This window comes from Gekko japonicus, unplaced genomic scaffold, assembly GCF_001447785.1.
Source record: "Gekko japonicus isolate JY-2015 unplaced genomic scaffold, Gekko_japonicus_V1.1 scaffold529, whole genome shotgun sequence".
In the NCBI taxonomy this organism is placed as follows: domain Eukaryota; kingdom Metazoa; phylum Chordata; class Lepidosauria; order Squamata; family Gekkonidae; genus Gekko; species Gekko japonicus.
The window spans coordinates 677096-700491 of NW_015167549.1; the positions used below are offsets into that span (position 1 = coordinate 677096).

Below are 23396 nucleotides of genomic sequence, written 5' to 3' on the forward strand. Positions count from 1 at the left end.
TGAGTTTTTCCTTTAGAAAACGAAAGAGAGATGGGATGCCAATATAATAAGCAATAAATAAATGCATTTGCCCCTGCTTCAGCCTAACGACCAACTTTTGTCCAATACGTGGCCTGCTCTAGGGAGTCCTCAGCAGCTGTGGCTGAATACACTGACAATCTGAGCTGCCCCACACTGTGTAGATCAGTAGACTGCAAAGTGTTATACCAAATGTTTTACACGTTTATTGTAAAAACACCCCTACGAGACAAGGAGCTACGGTACTCCCCCTTGGGCAGGTGGAAAATCTGACACATGTACTCTTTAATGAACAAGGAGTCTCTCGGTCACAGCTAGAAACTACTCTCAGTCACTGTAGTCACAGCAATGGGTATCCTCAGGACACCGGCAGGAGGGATACATCATTCCATCATGGCTTGGAACTGCTGTGTGTATTGAGACAGCCCGTCAGCTTGATCCTGAAGTTCCCGCATGGCCTCGGCACTCGGATATTGCATGGCAGCGTTTTTGGTGGCGACCGCCACACTCTTCAGCAGGCTGCAAAACTTGCTGCTGCTGCACAGGACCTCATTCCGCGTGGTCGTCTCGAGGGCTTCCTGGCACAGGGTGTCCACCAGCTTTTGTCCCACCATAATGATCAGTTTGCTCTGAGCAATGAAGATCTCCGGGGCCTGGTTTCTGCTCAGGCTGTCATGTAGAACGCCGATAGCTTTCTGAACAGCACCAAAATACAGTCTGCAGAGATCGGAGAGCTCCATTTTCTTGGCAGGATCCTGCTCACCTGGAACGTTAGGCCTCGTTTTAGACAGGGAGCCCTGGAGAGGGAGAAATGAAATCAGAAATATTCAGAGACCCTGGTGATGGTGGACTTCAGGAACTCCTCCTACAAAGCTTCCTTTATCAAGCATTGTCAGAAAATCCCATATTAATCCAGGAAAGGGCTTCCTAATTATAGTCAACCATGGTAACTATATAGTTTACAATTCTGGCTTTTGTTTCAAAGTGTTCTCTCCATTTTAATTATTTATCTAAAATATGACAAAAGAAATACAGGTATCTTGGCCTCTGTGCCCTGTTTGTTGGCCCTCCAGGGCAACTGTCTGGACTAGATGCACCATTGGTGTGATCCAGCAGGGCTCTCCTTATAACAGGTACAAGTGGAGGACCCAAAAAGGACTTGCTGAAGGCATCCCATCCCCCTCCCTCCCCCACTATTTCTACTTTTCTTTCCCCGGCAGACCTCATAGCCTCTCCCCTTTTCGTGCTGCTTTCTGTCTTTTCCACCTGTCAACCATCCTACTTTTATCTGCTTTCCTGTCTTCAGTTTTCCTTTCTTCTCTCCCTGAAAAAAACTGGCCAAGTTGTGCAGTGCCGGTTACTGGACCAGGCTGTGCCCAGATGCACAGTGGGGAACCTGCAGGAACTGGGGGCGGGGCGGGCAACCTCATTTTCCTCTGTATCCTACTCCTCACACTATCTTCTCCCTTCCCTCCTCCTGGAAACCTCCCATATCCTCACCTTTCCCTGCTTCCTTCTCTGTCTCCCACTCACATAACAACCTATTTTTTATCTCTCCCCCATCTCAGCTATATTTATTATTTTTTACTATATTTATACCCAGCCTTTTTCCACACTGTGGAGCCAAAACAGCTTATATCTTTCTCTTCCATTTTATTTTCACAATAATTCTGTTAGGGTTAGGCTGGGTGTCTGTGAGTGGCCCAAGGTCACCCAGCAAGATTCCATGACAGTGGGGATTTGAACCTGGGTCTCCCAGATCCTAGTCTGAAACATTAACCACTACACTAGCTCTTATGAGGTGGCTGCTTTTGAACAGTAGTGAGCAGCTGGGCCCAGGTGAGCCATGCAAAGCACATGTTATCAAGTCTCCCAGAGGCTGCTGCCCGGCCTGGCCCTGGTGGAGCTCTCCCTCAAAGGCCAAGAGTCCTAGAAAGGATCCTGTCCATCTCCCCACCTTCTACTGACAGAAACCGAGGCTTGAACTGTGAATACTGTCGTAGTTGCCTAGCAACAACCACAGAGGGTGTTTCTTAAAGCTGCAGTTGCTTCCTCTATTATTTTGGGAGGCTAACCCCCCCTCCCCATGTATTTTCTTTTAGATTTCAGATTTTTCTGCAACTATGGGGCTTTCCTTGGGTTTGTAGAAAGATCTGTCTTGTCTGTTCATGGCTCCAGTATCCACAGATCTGGCCACATGGAGAAGTAGGTATACTGATGTTATAAAAAAAATCAGCAGTCCAAAGAGTAAAGCTAAAATCAGCAGTGAACAACATAAACAAGCCAAGTGAGTAAACGCCACAGACAAAAGATGCCACTACAAAACGTTGACATTTTTTTTTTTGCGGCTTATCTTCAAATCTGGAATAATGAAGCTCCATAAGAAAACCTATATACTTTCCCCAATAAAATGCAAGCTCTTACATTTTAATGAAACAGAGAACATGTCATTTGAAGGGGATAAAGATCATTTCAGATGCCTGGTATGTCTGAAATAATGTTAAAGTACCTTTATTTTTAATTCATCGTTCTTCCTTTCACTCTTGCTGGATGAAAGGGAGGATGAAGACTGTCCCAGTCTTAATGATGTATGGAAAGGTATGAGGGAAAGATATCTGTGTATAATATTTAATACAAATGAAGGTACAATCCATAGTGATTATTAATACAGGATTACTGTCTTCAGCACAAAGATTTCTCGACATCGAAAGGCAAGAACTTTGGGAACGCGCAGCCAGCAGATGCTCCCCAGGTAGGTTGGGGACTTTTGACATGGGCTCTACTGCGAAGTATCTGTCAAGTTTAACAGCCCCACATCATCGCAGAGCGTACATGCTTGCACGCTTTAATGTTCTGCCATCAGAGGTGCTTTTAGGGAGGTGCCGCCAGACACCGTATGTAGACAGACTTTGTCCTTTCTCTCTAAAAGATAAAGAATCCACTACACACACCATACCTCATTGCCCCCTTTATAAGGATATCCGATCTCATTTTATTACTCCACTTCTAGAGGGTAAGAGCTGGCACTCTGATGACTCAGTTGTTCACTTTCTTCAGTTTAAATCTCATTGCAAAATAATGGAAGCTGTTGCAAAAGTTTTATATTATGCAATCAGAAGACGAGGCTTGAATAGCCAAGTGTAAGTGACTGATGCATCTTACTATTTTCCTGTATTTCCATGATGTTTTGTGCTTTCATGCCAATAAAGGTTGTGTGTTTGTTGTGATTACTGTCTTCAGCAGCACTCTACAGCCTATGTTTTAGGACATAGAGCCAGTGTGGGGTAATGTCAAGAGTGTCAGACTAGGATCTGGGAGACCCAGGTTCAAATCCCCACTCTGCCACTGAAGCCTGCTGGGTGACCTTGGGCCAGTCACATGGTCTCCTCTGAACCTACCTCACACGACTGTTGTGAGACAGCAGAAATGGAACGGAGAACAATATAAGCCACTTTGGGTCCCCACTGGGGAGAAAGGCAAGGTATGCATGACGTAAATAAAATACATGATTAAAAGATATCGAGAGCCATACAATATCAGTGGGGGGTTCAACTATGGGCGGCAGTGGGGGAACTGAACTGCATCCTAAGGAGTAGCTTCCTAAGGCCTAATTTCATAAAAACAGATAATTTCCCTGGTGGATCAGATCAAAAATCCATCAACTCCAGCATAGTGTTTATCACAACGGTTAACCAGATGTCTGCAGAAGGGCACGGAGACCAATGCTTCTCCCCTTCCCCAGCCTGGCATTCAGTTATACTTTCCCTGAACATGGAGGTTCCATTTTGTCTTTTATGGCTAATAGCCATTGATTTTCTTCCAGGAACCCCTATAATTCCCATTCAAAGCCAATTAACATGGTGACTAGCTCTTCTTTCAATGCATTCCATAAATTCTGTACTTTCTTTTTGGTCCCCGCTGGGGTATATTTCTACTGTAAGCAAGAATGGTAAGCAAGCACTGAACAAACACTTGATTTCCCTCCTACAAAAGGATCATTCTTCATCTGTCTTTCCTGCTTATATCCTAGTTACATTTAAGGCCAATTCCCACAAAAGCTTTCTCACAGTGAGGCACGCATTTGTGAACGATGTATTATGTAGTCTGGAAACATCTGCATCTTTCATTTTGAATCGGGCATCAGAAGGAATCCTTCCTTCCCATTTTTTCTCCTCCTCTCTGTCTGTTTCTCCAGGACTGCCTGCCTGTCTGGTGTGCCTTCGGCAACTGTTTTCTTGTGTTAGGAAAGAGAGCCATTAGAGCAAACTCTGAGCTCTCCAGTGATGGCTGTTTCAAGGCCAGCGTGGTATAATGGTTAAGAGTGTCAGACTATTCTCTGGGAGGCCTGGGTTCGAATCCCCATTCGTGCCATGGAAGCTCACTGGGTGAATTTGGGCCAGGCACACTCTCTGAGCCTAACCTACCCCATAGGTTTGTTGTGAGGATAAAATGGAGGTCAGGAGAACAACATAAGCCACTTTGGGTCTCCACTGAGGAGAAAAGGGGGATCTAAATGAATTAAATAAATCTGCATGATGCTGAGAGTTCTGAGCAAGAGCCCCTGGGTGTTCGTGGGGTCCTCACAGTGCAATTCTAGGTCAAGTTACTTCAGTCTGCCCACTAAAACTAATGGACTTAGATTGGAGTAACATTGTACAGGCAATGTCATTGCTGATTTGATCTTCAAGGGCACCAATAGTGTTCACTGAAGAACACATATGGATTAGCTCCCCCTTAACACATTTTAATAACCCTTCTGTACTTACAGGGGTATCAAAGAGAAGTTAAAGTATGGATTTCCCTTCCTTAGTATCTAATTTGTTTGTGAGTTTGAAATTGGATCTTAAGGCTATGCTGGTTTAATTTCTCAGGCGTGAACGGTGGCGTTCTGTTACGTGCTTCCCGTGCGCGCTTGTCCCTATAATCACAGCCTCACCGACCTGTATCTGAACATAATCACAATCTTCAGTGACTTCAGCTCTCGCCCTCTCCACGTTCGGGCTGTTTTCTTTCGATTTATCCAAAACGTTTCTTAGGAGCGAATTGTCTTCCGTCCGCCGCTCAAAACTGCCCTTTACTGTTTTGCGTCTCAGCTCTCTGCCGTCCTTCTCTCGGCTGTTCTTTCTGAAAAGGAGCTTCCCGTTGGCGATGACGATGGATACAAACCTCTTGATGTCGTCCGGGATGGTGCGGGCCACCATAACAAACCGATCCAGGTCATCCGGGCTGCTCTGCGGTTTCTTAATGACCAGGACCTCGAGTGACCATCTACATTTGTTCAGCGCTTCTCTCATTTCCACCAGGATCTGAAAAGAGGCTGTGAGGATGCCGAGCTGTTTTTTAATCCTCACCTGAAGCTTACTGTCAGAGGCCCAAGCGGCGTTTCCTGCAATGGTCCGAGCAAAGTCCAGGAATTCTCCCAAGGAGACTTTGATGTGGTCGACTGCTCGACGGATTTCCTCAACGTTCCCCTCTAGGTGTTCTTGGCACCTCCACCTGCTGCTCACAAAGATCATTAGACTTGCAATGGAACTGGACACGCCGTGCTGTAGCTTCGTCAACGTTTCTATGGCCGTGTCAAGTTCCATGGTTGTCTCTTTGCAGGGTTCGTCTGAAGACGATGACGGACTCGACGATGACGGACTCGACGAGAAGGACTCGGAAGAAGCGCTGGAGGAAGTTGAGATGGTGCTGGTCCGGCTCTCTACGCTCGAGACAGACAACCTGTCTTGGTTCAGTCTGGCATCTCTTGGCAACTGCGAAGGGAAACTGTAAATGTTGTCTCTGGAGCTGTAGGTACATTTTTCAGTCCCTTTCTGTTGTGGTGAAGTAACTCCCTTTGGAACATCATAAAGAACCTGCTGGTGGTTCTCCTTTTCGGTCCTGGCAGAAAGAACCACCGGAGGGACGTCGGAGTTTCCGTTCTGATGCAGGACCAGGGCTTGGTGTGTGGGCGGTACATCATAAAGCAGACTCTCCGGGAGAGTTAATTTTCTTTGGACTGGCGGAACGTCATATAACTGTGGATCTGTTGATTTACATTCACTGTTCATTGGAGGGATTTTCTGTATATCGGAATCCAGCCTCGATGGTGGGATGTCATAAAACATAAGCTTATTCGGGGACTGGCTCCGAAGAGTTTGTTTTAAGCCTGCTTTTTCAGGTATATCGTAGATCCATTCTGATTTACGGAGGTTTGGCAAGGTTTTGTAATGGCTCAGAACCTTCCCTGTTTCTGGAGCTTTTCCAGGGACTCTTGAAGCTGTTGGGAGTATGTCGTACACCTGGAAGACAATACCAAAAAAAAAATGCAATTTATGCAGAATTAGGAGTGTCCCACTATCTCCCTCTAGTACCACAACCTTGATTCTGTGCAGCTCTGCTTCTCTATCACAATCCCTGGTTGGTGAAGCAGCAGAGCTGGAGATGGAATAAAAAGGTTTCACAACTGAAACTGGGGGCCGGGGGGGGGGGAGCACACAGAAAATAGCATTCCTTCCCACTTCCTGTTGGGAGTACAAATAATTCTGCCATACACTTGGTCTCTGCTGGTGCACTACTGACCTCTACAGCTGGCAGGTAGAATGAAGCCGATAGATGTTTGTAGCCTTGTCAGGGGCCTCTGATTGACTCCTATGGGAAACAGGATGCTGGACTGGTCTGATCCAGCAGGGCTCTTCATTAGAACCCCACTAGGTCAGACCAAAGGTACACCTAGTCCAGCATCCTGTTTCTCTCAGTGACCAAACAGATAGCCCTGGAAAGCCTAAAAGCAGGCCATGGAGCCCCAAACCACCTCTTGTTGTTATCTCCCCCCCCCTTCCACAACTGGCATTCAGAAGTGTACATGGAGCCTCTGAACATGGAGGCTGCATTTAGCCTAGCCTACCTCACAGGGTTGTTGTAAGGGTAAAATGGAAGAGGAAGAAATGATGTTTGCTGCCCTGGGCTCCTTGGAGGAATGGAAGAAGTCAGGGCCACACCAGCAGTGGCAGCAGAAAAGAACAATCAAGGTGTTGGGGGGGGAAACGTACTGTTATTCTTTCTTGATCCCAACACGTTTCACCTTTAGCTATTATTATTTATTAACGAGATGGCAGAACCCCTCAGGAAGCTATAGGCGAAACATGTTGGGATCAAGAAAGAATAACAATAAGTTTTTTTCCCCAAACACCTTGATTTTTTTTTCCTGCTGCTCCTTGGAGGAATGGCCGAGTAACCGTGGTTAAGATAAGGCAGAGTCCGGTGCGCACCATGGATTGACGTGGCCTCCATAAAGCTACCCTAGCTAGCTGCCATCACTCTCACTGCGGCATCGATTTCCACAAGGTGATTTAAGGTTTGTGTGGATAAGTATCTTGACTATTGGTCTGGAATCTACTGCCCATCGACTTCATTAGGTGCCCCCAAATTCCGGCATTACTGGCGAGGAAGACAAAGGTCTTTTTATCCATTTCGTCCACATCGGGGGTAATTTTTACAAACCTTTACCTGTCCGTTCTTACTCCTCTCCTTGCAGCTGAACATCTCTGTATCTTTTACCTTTTCTTCATAGTGAAAGTATCCCAAGCTTTGATCACTTTGTCAGCCCTCTTCTAGCTCTTTCGTACCCTTTTTGGAGACGGAGGGGCAGGGGGTATAGTCAGAACTGTGCCCCATATTCTAAATGAGACCATACAATAGACCAGGGGAAGCTTTTGCCTGCTGCACACCAGACTCCATCTTATCTTACTGCAGCTACCTCCAAGGAGCCCAGGGCCACAAATCATTCTCTGCTCCTCCGTTTCACCCTTACAACAACCCTGAGAGGTAGGTTAGGCTCAAGCATCATCGCAGGGTTAATCCAGATCTCCTGCTTCCTAAGTGGACACTCAAACTACTACTCTACACTAGCTCCTACTTCAACCCTCCCCCCCCCAGCTCGTGAACGCAAAGGCCGTAGATGGAGATCATGTCTGAAACCAAGTTCTGCCAGCCACAAACACCACCCTGCCCCCCTGAGAAGCGCAGCTGAATTGACAGAATTCTGGACTTGCTCTCCCCAAGTGGCACTTACATTACCCATGAGTGACTCCTGTGTGCAGATGCTTCCTTTTTGCACGCTTGGTGGGATATCGTAAAGCTGTGGTGACTCTTTCAGGCAATTTTCTGCACAGGGGGGAAGTTGGGAGCCCTTTCTGGACGAGGGCGGTGTGGCAAGACCCTAATGAAGGGGCAAAAAATAAGAAGTTAATCTTTCCAGCAAGAATAATACATACCTTCACCCATGCACAGATGAGGAGTATTTTTTATTTGGTCATGGAGAAACTCCAGAACTTTTCCCAGTCAAAAGGAGGACAAAGGAATGAGAGATGTACCAAGAGTACTCACTGATTTTCAGGGCTTTCTACATCCTTTATCCCTGGGCTTTCCCACATTCTCGGTCTCCTCATTTGTGTGTCCCTATTGCTTCCGGGTGGAGTCTTTTCCACGTGTGTTTTGCTCCCTCTCTAGTGGTTGGTTAAATATTACATCACTGTGTGCCAGACATACAGCAATGGAAACACGTGCAGAAAAGGGGGAAAAAACCCGAAGCAATAGGGACACACAAGCGAGGGAAATGAGAATACCTAAGAGGCCCCTGTGACAGCCCAGGCAAGTATGGAAAAGGAAGAGGAGGAAGGACTGATGGGGAGAGGAAATCCCATTTCTTTCTCTCCTCTCCTCTCCTCTCCTCTGGATCTCCTTCCTTCTCATCTTCATTTTCTTCTCCTCCTGCCGTACTGCTCCTGGTCGCTGCCCTCTCATAGGGTTATGAATTCCATGTTGTGGAAATTCGGGGTGGAGGCTGGGAAGGGTTGAGATTGTGGAGGGGAGAGAGCTCAACAGGGATGTGATGCTATGCAGTCTGCCCTCTGAAAATGTGGTGTCTTTCAGGGGAGATGATCTCTGTAGTCTGGAGATTCTGGGAGAACTCCTGGCCTCACCTGGAGCTTGGCATCCTTACCTCCTCAATGCTGGCCGTTCTTGTACCCCAAAGGATGTTCAGATTCCTACTGCTTTTGTGATATCTGCTCATGCTCAGTTGGGGGGGGGATTTAAGCCCTAAATTAATATTTGTTGTTGTTGTTGTTGTTGTTGTTCAGTCGCACAGTCGAGTCCGACTCTTTGCGACCCCATGGACCAGATCACGCCAGGCCTTCCGGTCTTCTGCCATCCTCTGAAGTGTGCTCAACTTCAAGTTCGTTGCATCGATGACACTGTCTAACCATCTCATCCTTTGCCGTCCCCGTCTTCTTCTTTTTTAGCAAGTCAGATTTTTCTGCAGACCCAGGATTCCCCCAGGCTGCCCACAACCTACAATGTAGTCATGGCTGGGCAGCTTTCCATCTTTTTTTTGCCTGCACGGGGGCCAGCCCTTCACTGTTTAATACAGTAATTGAGCAACTTGAGGCCTGATTCATGCATGCAAGAGACTGAGATGGAAGAGACCTGAGATAGCAGAATGGACGGTACAACTTCAGACTGCAAATCAAGGTTATGGAGGGTCAAATACTGGGAAGTTGCCCTGTGGGGTTTTTAAAAATTATTTTGGGTTGCAACATAATATGTTAATTTAGTCATAAAATATTGTCCCTATTTTTATTAAGCCATTTAAATACTGTCAGTGGTTCCTTACTTTTTTCCATTGCTGCCCTGTATAGTTTTTGCTGCCATCAACACATTTATAATCAGGTGAAGATCTGTTTCCATCATACCTCTTTTCAAATAGTACAGTCAGCCTTGACTAGTATTTAGGAGGGTGACCTCCAGGGAATACCAGGGTTGTGACGCAGAGGCAGGCAATGGCAAAACACCTCTGAAAGGTCTCTTGCCTTTATAACAAGTCTAGCTCACCGCCTAGTGGTGCATAACACTAAAGAGCTAGAACTTCTAGCTGCCAGACAATCTTCGGATTTCCTGGCTACTCTACACACAATGCCATACGATAATTAATTCAAAGAGCACAGCAAAGAAGTCCTTGGGATCCATTAATAATCCAGACCCAGTAATTTAAATTAATGAAATCTATGCAGAATCTGTGAAATCTGACAAACCAGAGTGAAGCTCATCAGGGCTTTCATGGGAAGAAGGGGAAGGCTTTGGAGCTGTTTCCATTTGGAAAATGCTGCTGTGTTTTGTTAGACCATGGAGTTGCAGTGGAAGAAGATGTCCTCTAGATGGCGAAGTGGTCTAATGAACAGAACTTTGGAAAGCAACATCAACTGAACACCTGCTCCCCACCCGATCGATAGCATTCTACAGCAGCGTTTCCTGACTTGTGGGTCGGGAACCAAAAGTGGATCATGAAGACTCTGAAAGTGGGTCATGGGCCAGCTCTCCCTAATGGCCGCCTCTGCCCTTTCTGTTTCTCTCTTTTGTAACTTGGAAACCAAAATCTGACCCTGGAAACAGTGATCTTCCATGTCATTCATGATCAAGTGAAATGTGCCCTGATGCTTACTAGGGTGAGTTTCTTCTAATCTTAGTGGGCACTGGAAGAAGAAGAAGAGTTGGTTTTTATACCATGCCCTTCACTACCCAAAGGAGTTTCAGAGTAGTTTACAATCTCCTTCCCTTCCCCTCCCCACAACAGACACTCTGTGAGGTAGGTGGGGCTGAGAGAATTCTGAGAGAATTCTGACTGACCCAAGGTCACCCAGCTGGCTGCATGTGGAGGGGGAGTGGGGAAGCAAACCTAGTTCTCCAGATTAGAATCTATCACTCTTAACCACTACACCAAACTGGAGAAGGAGGGGGCGGTCAAAGGCTGGAGTGTAGCCTTCATATGCAAAGGCTGTGTATGTCAGAATGCTGCTTGCTCAGGGTTCACAGTGGAGGCAGCTGTGCCCTTTGTGTGATGGTTGCTGGTTTCTCAACATATGGTTAGCCATTGTAGAAAATGGAATGCTGAACTAGATGGTACCAACGTCATAGTTTGCCTAGGGTGCTCCCCCTCCCCCCAAAAAACCCCAACTTGGGCCAGCCCTGGATAGGTCATTATCCGAGTAAATTTGGACTTGTGGGTCACTTGTGGGTGAACTGTTGCTGTATAGCACCTTTTCACCTAGGTAGGTGCTGCTGCTGAAGAGCATTCCAGAATCTGAGAATGGAGATCCACCTACCTCCAGATACGATATATCATCACCACCAGGGGTCATTTCGTAGAAAAAGAGCTAGGGGAACTCATTAGCATAACTCATTAGCATATGCCACACCCCCTGACATCAGGGGCCCGGCGGTGGACCTGCAAGGCCAGCGGGAGTGCGAGGAAGCCCCGCCAAGGCCCTCTCTGGCCCCAGGCAGGCAGGGGTGGGGAGAGGCGGGGAGGAAGCAACTTACCCTCCCTCTTCTCCTGCCTCCTCCTGGCTGAATGAGGGCTGGAAGCGGGGCGGCCGGAAGCAGGGGCGGGGCTTTGTCATGTGCCCCGCCCCCCTGCACCTCACCCGGGGGAACTGTGTTCCCCCGCGTTCCCCCCCGAAATGACCTCTGATTCACCACCATAGGTTGCAGTGACCTCGATTCACCACCCAGCTCCCCTTTCCCAGTAACAACCCACACACACACAACTATAGGAGGGCTGGCAACCTAACATGTGGGGCTCTGAAGCCCGGCTGAAAACCCCAACCCATGGACTGAGGGCCACAGTGACAAATGTCTGCGGTTTACTTGGGAAATGACTTCAATGAGGCTTTTAACTACTCGATATATTGTTTACGGGTCTGTCCAGCATCCACTCATGTCCCGTTGACCAGACGGGCTCTGGGAGTCCTGTGTTGAAACTTAATTCCCAGGCACATGGAGGCCCAGGTAGAACTGGTACTGTGGTGGGCAAAGAGAGAGAGGCCTGAAGCCTCACCCCCAGGGTTGCCAACCAGGCTGGAGATCTCCAGGAATTACAGCTAGTCTCCAGATGACAGAATTCCCCTGGAGAAAATGGCTGCTTTGGAGGGTGAACTCTGTGGCACTGCAACCCTTCTGAGGTCCCTCTCCGGACTCCACCCCCAAAGTCTCCAGGAATTTCCCAAACCAGAGCGGGCAACCCTAGCCCCCCATGCCATTTCCCAAACTGAAATGACACCTAGCTGCAATTTGCCATGCTGTGAAAAAATTATGTGTACTGACGGGTTACAAGCTAGTTTTACCAGTGGGGCATAGAGCCAGTTTGGTGTAGTGGTTAAGTATGCGGACTCTATTCTGGGAGAACTGGGTTTCGTTCCCCACTCCTCCACTTGGGGCAAGCCATACTTCCGTCAGAGCTGTTCTCTCAAGGACAGTTCTGGAAAGAGCTCTCTCAGCTCCACCCACCTCACAGGCAGTGTCCCCTCTAAGCTGAGTTAGTGTGAGTTAGCTCACAGTTTTTTAGCCTCCGGCTCGCACATTTTCATCTTGGCTCAGGAAGGACAGCTCCAGAGCAAACTAATATATACAGCAGCCAAATGGCTCACTCACATCTTCAATGCCAGTAGCTCACAAAGTAGAATTTTTGCTCACCAGACTCCACAGCTTAGAGGGAACATTGCCAGGGTGTCTGTTGTGGGGAGGGGGAGGGGAAGGAGTTTGTAAGCCGCTCTGAGACTCTGAGTGAAGGGCGGGGTATAAATTCAGTCTCCTCCTCCTCTTCTTCTTCTGTTTCAGGTTTAGAATATGGCATGGGCAGGGGGGACAAGTGCACACCTAGAGATTTAGTTTTAACACAACCCCTGGTGGACATCTGGTAAAGAACCCTCGGAGCAGACCAATAAGCAACCTATCATGCAGCTAGGCTCTGAAACAGCTGTGGCAGCTACGGGAAAGAGGCCTGAATCCCCCGAAACCACTTGGTAATAACTGCACATTCATGGTACCAGAAAAGTAATCTGGAACGACCGGGTCCCAACAAAAGTGCCAATTAAAAGTAGCCTGTTGTCAGGGCTGCAGCCTCTAAGCAAGCAGGCTAGCAATCCGAAACAAAATGTTGCTCAAACTCAGCGGTCATTTCCTGCAGGAGCGCACAGGAGCAGAGCTCCGGCAGTAAAGAGCCCAGGGGGCAGGCACATGCAACAAGCCCCACCCCCTGCTCCCAGCAGCCCTCAGTCAGAGCAAGAAACAGCCAGGTAAGCTGCAGAGCCCCCTTCCTGGCCTCCTGGTCCAAAATAGTACAGTGGCAGCTTTAAGACCAAGTTTTATTCCGTTACAAGCTCTCCCTCCTCTGTAAGGACAGATCTGCACGTCCCCGCCCCCCCCCCAATAGCTAGCAATCCAAAACAGTCCAGTGGAGCCTGAGCGGTGGGTGTTGCCTTCTGACACACTTCCGGTGATGTCAGGGGGTGTGGCAAATGAGTTATGCTAATGAGCTCCTGCACCTCTTTTGCTACGAAATGACCCCTGCTCAAGCTGAGGTGCCGGAGTAGAAGTGGCAGTTCTACAGGGGCAGATCACGGGCCCCCTACCTTCACCTGACCTAGGTCGAGCTGGCAGCTGTAGCATTCACTTCTTGCCATCTGTACTGGTGCACCTGAAATACAGCCGGAAACGGCTGAGCCAGTCCCACCTTCGACAAGTAGCTAAGGTGGCACAGAGAATAAGCTGCTTGGCTCCCACTGCCAGAACCCTCCATATAATACCAGGGTGCTTATGCTTAATGCGACACCTCCATGGCACAATGATGACGCTGGGAGCCAAGGAAACTGATGATGGCTGACAGGCATGGCTGGACACCCCCCCCCCCCAAGAAGCCCAGGAACAGGCAGGGGAAACGCCCGATGGGAAGGGTGTGGTCCGGTGCACCAACAGCAGGCTAGGCATGCCAGCTTCCAGGTGGGACCTGAGGATCCCTCAGAATTACAGCTCACCTCCAGACTTCACAGATCTGGAGAAAATGGGTGATTTGGAGGGGGGTCTCTACAGCATTGCACCCCACTGAGGTCCCCGTCCTCCCCGGGCCCCATCCCCAAATCTCCAGAAGTTTCACAAGCAGGATCTGGCAACCCTGGCCCCCAACCCCCGTCAAGGGCCAGGGGGGACCTGACAACTCTATGGCAGGGTGGGGGTGGCTAGCGCACACGGTAGCTGTGCATGAGGAGAGTGTCCCGCTAGGACTCAAGTGCGATTGGGACAATTATTATTATTAATCCGGACATGGAACTCCTAAAGGAGGGGTCCCCAACCTTTTCGAGCCTGTGGGTGCCTTCGGAATTCTGACACAGGGTGGTGGGTGCAACCACAAAATGGCTGCCCCGGGAGGTGGTGCCAACCACAAAATGGCTGCCGCAGGAGCCCCACATACACAGAGGAAGCCCAAGTGCAGGGGAGAAGAGGGGTAATTTAAGAAAATACCCTGGGGAAGAGAAGTGAGAGAGAATAAAACAAACTGTGGTGGCATCTGCCACTGAAACAATATTATTTAATCTGTATAGCTGATCAGATCTCCAGTGGCCAGTCAGAAGGCCATGTGGACAAGTGTTGGGTATTTCAAGTTAAATTACACTCAGTGTATCTGGGGTTAAATGTTTGTTTGTGTTGCTCACAGGAAATCACATGTTTCCCATGTAACCAAAGTTAGTTTAGATGCTGGAAGCCCGGGAAATTCTCCCTGATCTAGGAGTTTGATTGGAAGTAAAGTGTCAAGGTGTTTTAGCATTTTATGGCTTCTCTTCCCGTCTTTGTTTGGAGTTCTGAAGAAGAAAGAAGAGCAGCCATTACCCCCCTTCTAGTCGTCTTTTGTAGCATAAGGATGTAGCCATTTAGCTCCGTTGTTATTTTCATCCCAGTTACCCTTCCCTATGCTAGAATTTAGTAAAAGCTTTCTATTTTAATCACACATGGACTCTGAGTCTGAATTATTTTACTCTGGCACTGCTAAGCTATCTTATCTCTGCTAAATACCAATTTTTCCTTTTTAAACCCCAACAAAAAGACCCTTGCCTGGCCCCACCCACTTTCTAGAAACACTTGGTGGGCACATCAGGGACCTGTCTTAAATCATGTTTTTGACAGTCATGAAGACTTTTTTGTGTGATTAGGCCAGGTCAGTTGAGAGCATCAGGAATCAGAGGCTACTAGCCATGGAGACTATAGGGAACTTCCACACCAGTGCCAGGAGACAACATCAGGGGAAGGCCTCGGCCTCTATGCCCTGTTGTTGGCCGTCCAGAGGAACTGGTTGGCCACTGTGTGAGACAGGATGCTGGACTAGATGGACCTCTGGTCTGATCCAGCAGGACTCTTCTTATGTTCTTAACTAGCTGATCAGGCAGTTGGTTCCCTTCCTCGAACGCAATGATCTGGCTTCAGTGATCCACGCAATGGTCACCTCGAGGTTGGACTACTGCAACGCTCTCTACATGGGGCTGCCCTTGATGCAACTCTGGAAGCTGCAGCTGGTGCAAAATGCGGCGGCCAGGCTGCTGATGGGGCTCCCCGTGCGGGAGCACATCCGACCTGTGCTAAAGTCATTGCACTGGCTGCCAATGGCATACCGGATTCGCTTCAAGGTGCTGGTTTTGACCTTTAAAGCCTTCTATGGTCAGGGACCTGCCTACCTGAGGGACTGCCTTTCCCCGCACGTTCCCCTGAGAGCACTGCGATCAGGTTCACAAAACCGCTTGGCCCTCCCTGGGCCGAAGGACGCCAGGCTGACATCGATGAGGACCAGGGCGTTCTCTCTGGCGGCTCCGACCTATTGGAATGAGCTCCCTGGCGAGATTAGGGCCCTGCAGGACCTGTCACAGTTCTGGAGGGCCGTGAAAATGGAGCTTTTCCAGCAGGCCTTCCAATAGGAGCTGCACCTTATCAGCCGTGCCCTGTGTCTACCTAGAGCTAGAAGTTACCTAGAGTGGTAGCACCGCTGAATGTGTTCTTAAATGCACTTTAGTATATCACACCGCCATAGTTATATCAACTGTTTTACATTGTTTATTATGGATTTTTACATTGAGATGTACATTGTTTGATTGGTTTTATGTGAGCCACCCTAAGCCTGCCTCGGCGGGGAGGGCGGGGTAAAAGTTAAATAAATAAATAAACCTCTACATTCAGAGGCCCTAAGCCTCTGAATCCCAGAGCCAGGAGGCAACATCAGGAAAAGCCCTCGGCCTCTGTGCCCTGTTGTTGGTGCTGGGATTCTGAGATTCAAGATCGATGGTCGTATCGCAAACACAAGAGCCACATTAGTAAAAGAAAAATATCTTTACTATAAAACAAAATAAAACATGGGTAAGGTACTTTGGATAAAAGAAATAAAATAAAAAGGTTACATACTTGCAGTTACTCTCAGTACTATATGCTAACAGCTACATCTTTCTGTCTTTGCTTCTAGAAAAGAACTTCCTCTCTGGTTCACACAAAGGGCCATAAACCTTGTGAATATATTAATGCTAGATCAAAGCATTTCACTTCATTAGGTTAAACAACTCCCACAAACTTTCCTGCCGTAGAATACATTATGTAACGTAACATCCTGTTTCCTAACAAACAACATTTAACTCTGTAATGACTGAAGTGTAAGCAACTTGCAATTCCAACAGTTGGCCCTCCAGAGGAACTGGTTGGCCACTGTGTGAGACAGGATGCTGGACTAGACGGACCTCTGGTCTGATCCAGCAAGGCTCTTTTTAGTTATAAGTTTTCTTATCTGTCTACTGTTATCAGAGGTTATCAGCCATCAAGGTAAAGAGACTCACCTGCGAGAATAAGGCTCCATGGCGCTGTGGCGATGGGACGTCATATATATCGCTTTTGTTACCCAGCGTCGATGCCCAGCTTGCTCTGGGAAGCGTAAAGAGGTGCTGGGGAGAAAAGGAGGAAGAATAAGAAAGAAGAAGTTGGACTTAACAGGTTCTGTGAAAAGGTCCTGCCGCTATTGTTGAAAGAAGCCTTTTCCCTAGATAGTCACTGACCCTGCCAGATGGCTTCCAACCTCAAAAACAAGCTCCAAGTCTGCTGTGTGAAGCTGTATTTGTTCTTCACACAATAATTCCCGGCCTGGTAGCTTCTGTTTGACAGTTGTGCTGAATTACTGACTGTTGTGCTGAATTACTGATGTGTGAAAGACAGGCACACAAGGGGGGAAAGAAAAGAAAAAAGCTTTTGGACTCGGAGCTACTGGAGAGACAGGCCTCGGAGAGGAAGAGGACAAGGAAACTGATCTGCTCACAGCTGGGAACCCAGCTTTGCAGAACATCTACCCATTAGTTAACCCTGAAAGCATTCCTACCCTAGCATTTCTGGAGTCAGTCTCTCTCCCCCTGCTTGTGTGGCTACTAGCTAGCCAGCAGACAAGTGAGGCATAACTAGGGTTGCCAACCTCCAGGTGGGGCCTGGAGACCTCCTGCTATTACAATTGATCACCATACGAAAGAGATCAGTTCCCCTGGAGAAAATGGCTGCTTTGGGGGGGTAGGCTGGGCTTTATGGCATTGTACCCTGCTGAGGTCCCTCCCCTCCCCAGGCTCCACCCCCCCAAAAAAAATCTCCAGGTATTTCCCAACTCAGAGCTGGCCGCTCTACCAAACCCCACCCCACCAAACTCCACCTCCAAATCCCCACAAATTTCCCAACCCGGAGTTGGCACCTCTGCTCTACGAAGAAGAAAACATCACTGAGCTAACTGAGATTTCTAAGAAAGCAACTTTAAGAAAACTTGCAGGGAAACTTGTGGGACTTCTAAGAAAACAAGTTTGGGGTACACACAAAATAAACCCTCAAGTCTTCCTTCTCTACATTCTCTGCTACGCCCAATGGAAACATGACAGGGACAAGAGAAGTTGCAGTGGAATCAGAAGCTAAAGGCCTTGGAGGGGGGGAAGCTTCATAATCTTTGTACTCTGCTTCTAAGCACCGCATGTCTAAGTGCCGCATGATGGAGTGAGCTCCCATCTCTAGTTCCAGCTCCGGCCAACCTAGCAGTTCGAAAGCAAGAAATTGCAAGTCAGTGTATCATCCACACAATCCCTGGCATCTCCAGTTAAAAGGATCAAGTCGCGGATGACATAAAAGACCTCAGCCTAACTCCCTGCTGCCAGTCTAAGAAGACAAGCCTGATCTCGATGGACCAAAGGGTCTGATTCAGTATAAGGCAGCTTCATGGGTTCACAGGGGCCGTGGAGCTCTGGCATGGAAACACTCTGCACAAACAGCAAGGTGTTTTGTTTTGTCTCAGCAGGTTCAGTTCCATATTGTAATTAATGTATGCATTGCACTACATAATAACTTAAAACAAAGAAAAGTGAGGGGAAACAAGAGGAGACGGGTGTTTACAACAATCCATAAAGCAAAAAGATATGTCTCATCTGTAACTTTTTCATTCCATAATAAAAATTGTCCAGCAATCACAAAACTTGTTTGTTCGCTGAGAATTATTTCTTTGCATTTTTTTATACTCCTACCTATCCCCCCGATGGCAACCAATAGCAGCTTACACATTCTCCTCTTGTTGGGTGTTACAAGATGAAAACACTTCAGTGTATCTGGGGTTAAATGTTTGTTTGTGTTGTCACAGGAAGTCACATGTGTTTTATGTAGCCAATGTTAGTTTAGAATTACAAGCCCAGGAAAATCATCCCTGATCTAGGAGTTTCATTGGAAGCAAAGTGTCAAAGTGTTTTTGCAATTTATGGCTTCTCTTCCTCTCTTTGTTTGCTGTTCTGAAGAAGTACAGAAGCCATTATCGCTCTCTTTCTAGTTTTTTTGTTGTAGTGTAAGGATGTAAGGAACTTAGCTCTGTTGTTATTTTCATCCCAGTTACCCACAAAGCAAAAAGATATGTCTCATCTAAAACTTTTTCATTCCAGCCCATAATAAAAATTGTCCAGCAATCACAAAACTTGTTTGTTTGCTGAGAATTATTTCTCTGCATTTTTTTTGATACTCTTACCTATCCCTCCGATGGCAACCAATAGCAGCTTACACATTCTCCTCTCCTCCATTTTATCCGCACAACAACCATGTGGGGTAGGCTAGGCTGCTAACGTGTGATGGGCCCGAGGTCCCTCAGCAAGCTCCCATAGCAGAGTAGGGATTCGAACCTGGGTCTCCCAGATCCTAGTCTGACACTCTCACCACTAAAGTGTACTGGCTGAGACCACATTCCAATTAAATCAGTCCTTTATAAAGTGGAGCAGTTATTTTTTCCTCCCAGTATCCCTCAGTCACAATGCTAGCAGCTGAAACCAGAGTTTAAATCAGTGTCTAGAATTGACAAGATGCAGGGGCTAGAGTATCACACAAAGTTCTGGGAACCCCAGGTGCAAATCCCCACCCTGACACGGAAGCTCACTGGGTCACTGTGGACCAGTCACAGCCTCAGCCTAGCCTACCTTACAGGGCTGATGTGAGGATAAAATGGAAAACGATATAAGCCGCTTTGGGTACCCACTGGGAAGAAAGGCGAAGTATAAAGGAAGTAAATAAATAAATGACTGAAGAAACTACCAATTCTTGAAAACACCCTAGCAGAATTATCTTAGGACCTGGTGGTATATGGCAGCATAGCATAATTATAAATAAACTGAATCACGTTTTGCCAAAATAGGTCTCATTTTGGATGTGCCGAGGGCTACAGTTACAAAGAAATGCAGAGAGCTTGCAATGTTGCACAGTAAGATATTCTTGCCCACCAGAGTCCCGTTCGAATCAGACCTCAGAATATCAACCAGGCAGACAGTACCCAGCTGCTCGGCTAACAGCTGATCGCCCACCAGCTGTCTCAGAGCCATTCAGCCCACCCTGTTTCTATTCCTGCCCTCAGCTGGCCTCTTTGCCTTCCATGTTCTTTCAGTATGTGTTGTTGTGACAGATCATCAGGGCACAGTTGTTCCTTGCAAGCAGCAACTATGACGTCTTGCAGGATGCAAACCCCAGGAAACCCACAGTTCTAAGGATTAACATCTGAAAGATCTGACTTCCTCAAAGAACTCAGAGGCTTCACAGGAGGATAAGCCAGGACCGCTGTTCATCATTAGCCTTATCGGCCACTTAAGAACAAATGAACTGCCTTGACGCTTCAGATTAACATTCATCTGGTTCAGTGGCTGGTCTCCCATCAGTGGCCAACAAAAGGATTCTGGGGAAAAACTTAAATGTTTGGTCCTGAGAGGAGAGAATGTTATTGTTGTAAACTACTTGGGGTGTCCATTAGAAAGAAAATGATGGTATAAATAGTTAAATTAATAAACAGCAAATCTGCTACTCAATATGAAGGTCCCATTCTTGTTTTGCCTTGTTTTGCTTTGTTTTTCGTGTTTTCCTTGTTTTGCCTTGTTTTTCCATGACTTTATCTGGTAATGTAGCAGTCTTTACACACTAATGACCATCTTGATGTTTTGTGGGGAATGAATGCAGTACGTTAACAACACATGGTTCAAAGGTCTTTTTGCCTCCCCTGAACATAATGCCAATAATTTTTACTGGATAACACCCCAAACCAAGGGTGTCAAACTTGCGGCCCGGGGGCCGGATCAGGCCTCTGGAGGACTTCTGTCAGACCCACAGTAGAACTGGCTGTCTTCTGCTTCTTCTTCCACTTCTGCTGCTACTGCGTCATTGTAGGTTTGCAGTTTACAGATACACTCCTGAACAGCATACTCAAGATTGCAACAGCACAGACATTTAGATGCAATAATTCAGAGGAAGAGGTCTCAGTTATCAGACACTGTTAAATAAATAAAATATTGCAAGAGTGCTGAAGTTTTAAGCACGTTTTTATGTTAAGTAAAAAAAAAAAAAACCCTTGTGTTTGTGTCTTTTATCTCTGCTACCTGGCATTACATTTTATGGCACACGTGGCCCGGCCCAACAAGGTCTCAGTTATGTCAGAACTGGCCCTCATAACAGATGAGTTCGACACCCTTGCTCCAAACTATAGTACAGTGAGGGGGATTTTGTTCATACCAAATTCTAACAATAAAAGAGAAAGAAAGACAATATAAAAAACTCTTATCACCTTCCTTCTCTTGATTGGGTTTTCCCCCCAAAGCGAAGAAGATCCAAGGTCTTTAGGCTTTTCCTATCAGAATGTGTTCTTCTATCATTCTGGTGCATGAGAGGGAAAATTTCTTTTTCTTCTAAACACTTAGGAGAGAAAGAACTATTTCCACATAAGCATGGTGTTGGGTGATAGTGAGATATTGAAAAAAATGGTATTTAGCAGAGATAAGATGGTCCAGCAGAGCCAGAGTAAAATAATTCAGACTCAGAGTCCATGTGTGATTAAAATATAAAGTTTTTACTAAATTCTAGCATGGGGAAGGGTAACTGGGATGAAAATAACAACAGAGCAAAATCTGTTTGTCGCTGCCAAATGTACACAATGGCCGTGAAATGAAGCCTATTTCTCAGTAATTCTCTATCTTTAAAGATACTAAGCACAAAAAAAAAAAATCCGTTTGTTCAATGGTAACTGATGAGAGATTCCTGCATTGCATATGGGGTAACTTTGGAAGCGGTTCCAAAAAAGTATAGTCAATTTAGAAGTGGGTCAAAATGTGTGAGAACCACTGCCTGGCAAGATCCTGAATACACACTCTTTTAGCACACACTGGTGAAGCACAAGAATTCTCATCAAAGGAAGGCGACGACCTTGCAGGAAGTCAGCTCACCCCCAGTCTAGTTCTAAGTTTCAAGCAGGCCTTGGTGAAAAGCCTCTGTTGGGTGATAGTGAGATATTGAAAAATGGTATTTAGCAGAGATAAGATAGTCCAGCAGAGCCAGAGTAAGATAATTCAGACTCAGAATCCATGTGTGATTAAAATATAAAGTTTTTACTAAATTCTAGCATGGGAAGGGTAACTGGGATGAAAATAACAACAGAGCAAAATCGGCTACATCCTTACTCTACAAAGACAAAACTAGAAGAGAGAGATTATGGCTACTCTTCTTCTTCTTCAGAACACCAAACAAAGATGGGAAGAGAAGCCATAAAATGGTAATACACCTTGACACTTTAGTCCCAATCAAATTCCTAGATCAGGGAGAAAATTCCCGGGCATTCTACAGCTAAAGAACATTGGTTACATGAGAAACATGTGACTTCCTGTGAGTAACATAAACAAACATTTAACCGCAGATATACTGAGGTTATATACCAGTGAAGGAACCTAATAACTCAGAGACTTTTGAACCTGTTGTGAGTTATACATCCTTCAGGACACTCCTATGCATAGCAGCGTCAAAGGGCATGCACGTTGAACATTTGGACATCAAGACAGCTTTCCTCAATGGAGACCTGAATGAAGAAATCTACATGAAAAAACCAGAGGGATTTTCAACAGAAGGACAAGAAGGCCTAGTGTGTAAACTCAACAAAAGCGTCTATGGACTAAAACAAGCAGCCAAAGCTTGGAAAGCTGCTTAAACTGCTACAAAAACAGAGTTTTCAACAAGGAATAGCAGAACCTTGCTTGTTCTCAAGACTTAAAAATGGAAAGTATCAATACATACTCATTTATGTTGATGATTTGATTATTTGTTGTCAAAATCAAGGAGATGTACAAGAAATAGCGGATGAACTGAACAAAGAAGTTGAAGTGAAACAATTAGGAACTATAAGGCAGCGACAAACTCAGATGGGGTAGGTAGCCCTCCTTTCCCAGCTTACCCTATCCCTCCTTCTCCCTTCTGGCCTCGTGAGTCATCAGCAAGAGAGTTGAAACCCACTTTTGAGTCCCCAATCTGCAGTTTGAGAAGTTAAGGCTTAACGAAGAAACAAATTATTTTTGTGATGCTGTAGTTCTGAGACTGGAACTCCTATTGTGGAATTTGGCCCTAAAAAGCCATAGGGTTGGATCCAGGCTAAAGTTTCTGCAAGGATGACAAGTTCCATACTCAGAATGTGATTTTCCTGTTCCCCGTGGCAATCTGAAATCTCCCCCATCCTGTTCTGGAGAATGGGGGACCCCCCGGAACAGAATTTCAGGGAGGCATTTCAGCCTGCCACAAGAGGAGAGAGGTGGGAAAACTGTGCTCTGTAGGAGGAAATCTTTCAGCCTGTGGAAACATCTAATCTAGATCCAAGCCATGGGGAGGAGCAGCCACTCAGCGATAGAGTACCTACTTTGTGTATAGAAGTACCAGAAGTCCAAGAACATTAAAACCATAGAGTGTGAGAGGAATCCTAGAGCATCCTATGACACAGTGATGTCACCTTCCGTTATGCAGCCAGGCGTGATATCACAGGATGCTGTTCCCCCCACCCATTTCCCTCCTGCCAATCAACTGAGTGCCGGTAGGGGAACACCAAAAGGGGTGCCTGAAAGCTCCACCTTGTGAAAATCAACCAGGAGAAAGAGCAGAAGGGGGAAGCAAAAAACATCCACACTTCTTCGTGGCTCTCCATGATTGCTGTTTGCGGCTCATGGCTACTCTCCCTTTTGAGGCACTGC

General features: G+C 46.7%; 1 protein-coding gene across 1 annotated transcript in view; it reads right to left on the reverse strand.

Moving 5' to 3' along the window:
• Nucleotides 1-279: 279 nt before the first annotated feature.
• The window catches only part of CASS4 (Cas scaffolding protein family member 4), a 62359-nt gene continuing 39242 nt past the window's right edge, over nt 280-23396 (reverse strand). Inside the window, exons 3-6 of the mRNA XM_015413666.1 lie at nt 16701-16805; nt 8075-8221; nt 4959-6302; nt 280-815 (exon numbers count right to left, since the gene is read on the reverse strand). Of these exons, the coding sequence (XP_015269152.1) occupies nt 402-815; nt 4959-6302; nt 8075-8221; nt 16701-16805 (2010 nt within the window). The 3' untranslated portion in view covers nt 280-401. The remainder of the gene's footprint in view (nt 816-4958; nt 6303-8074; nt 8222-16700; nt 16806-23396) is intronic.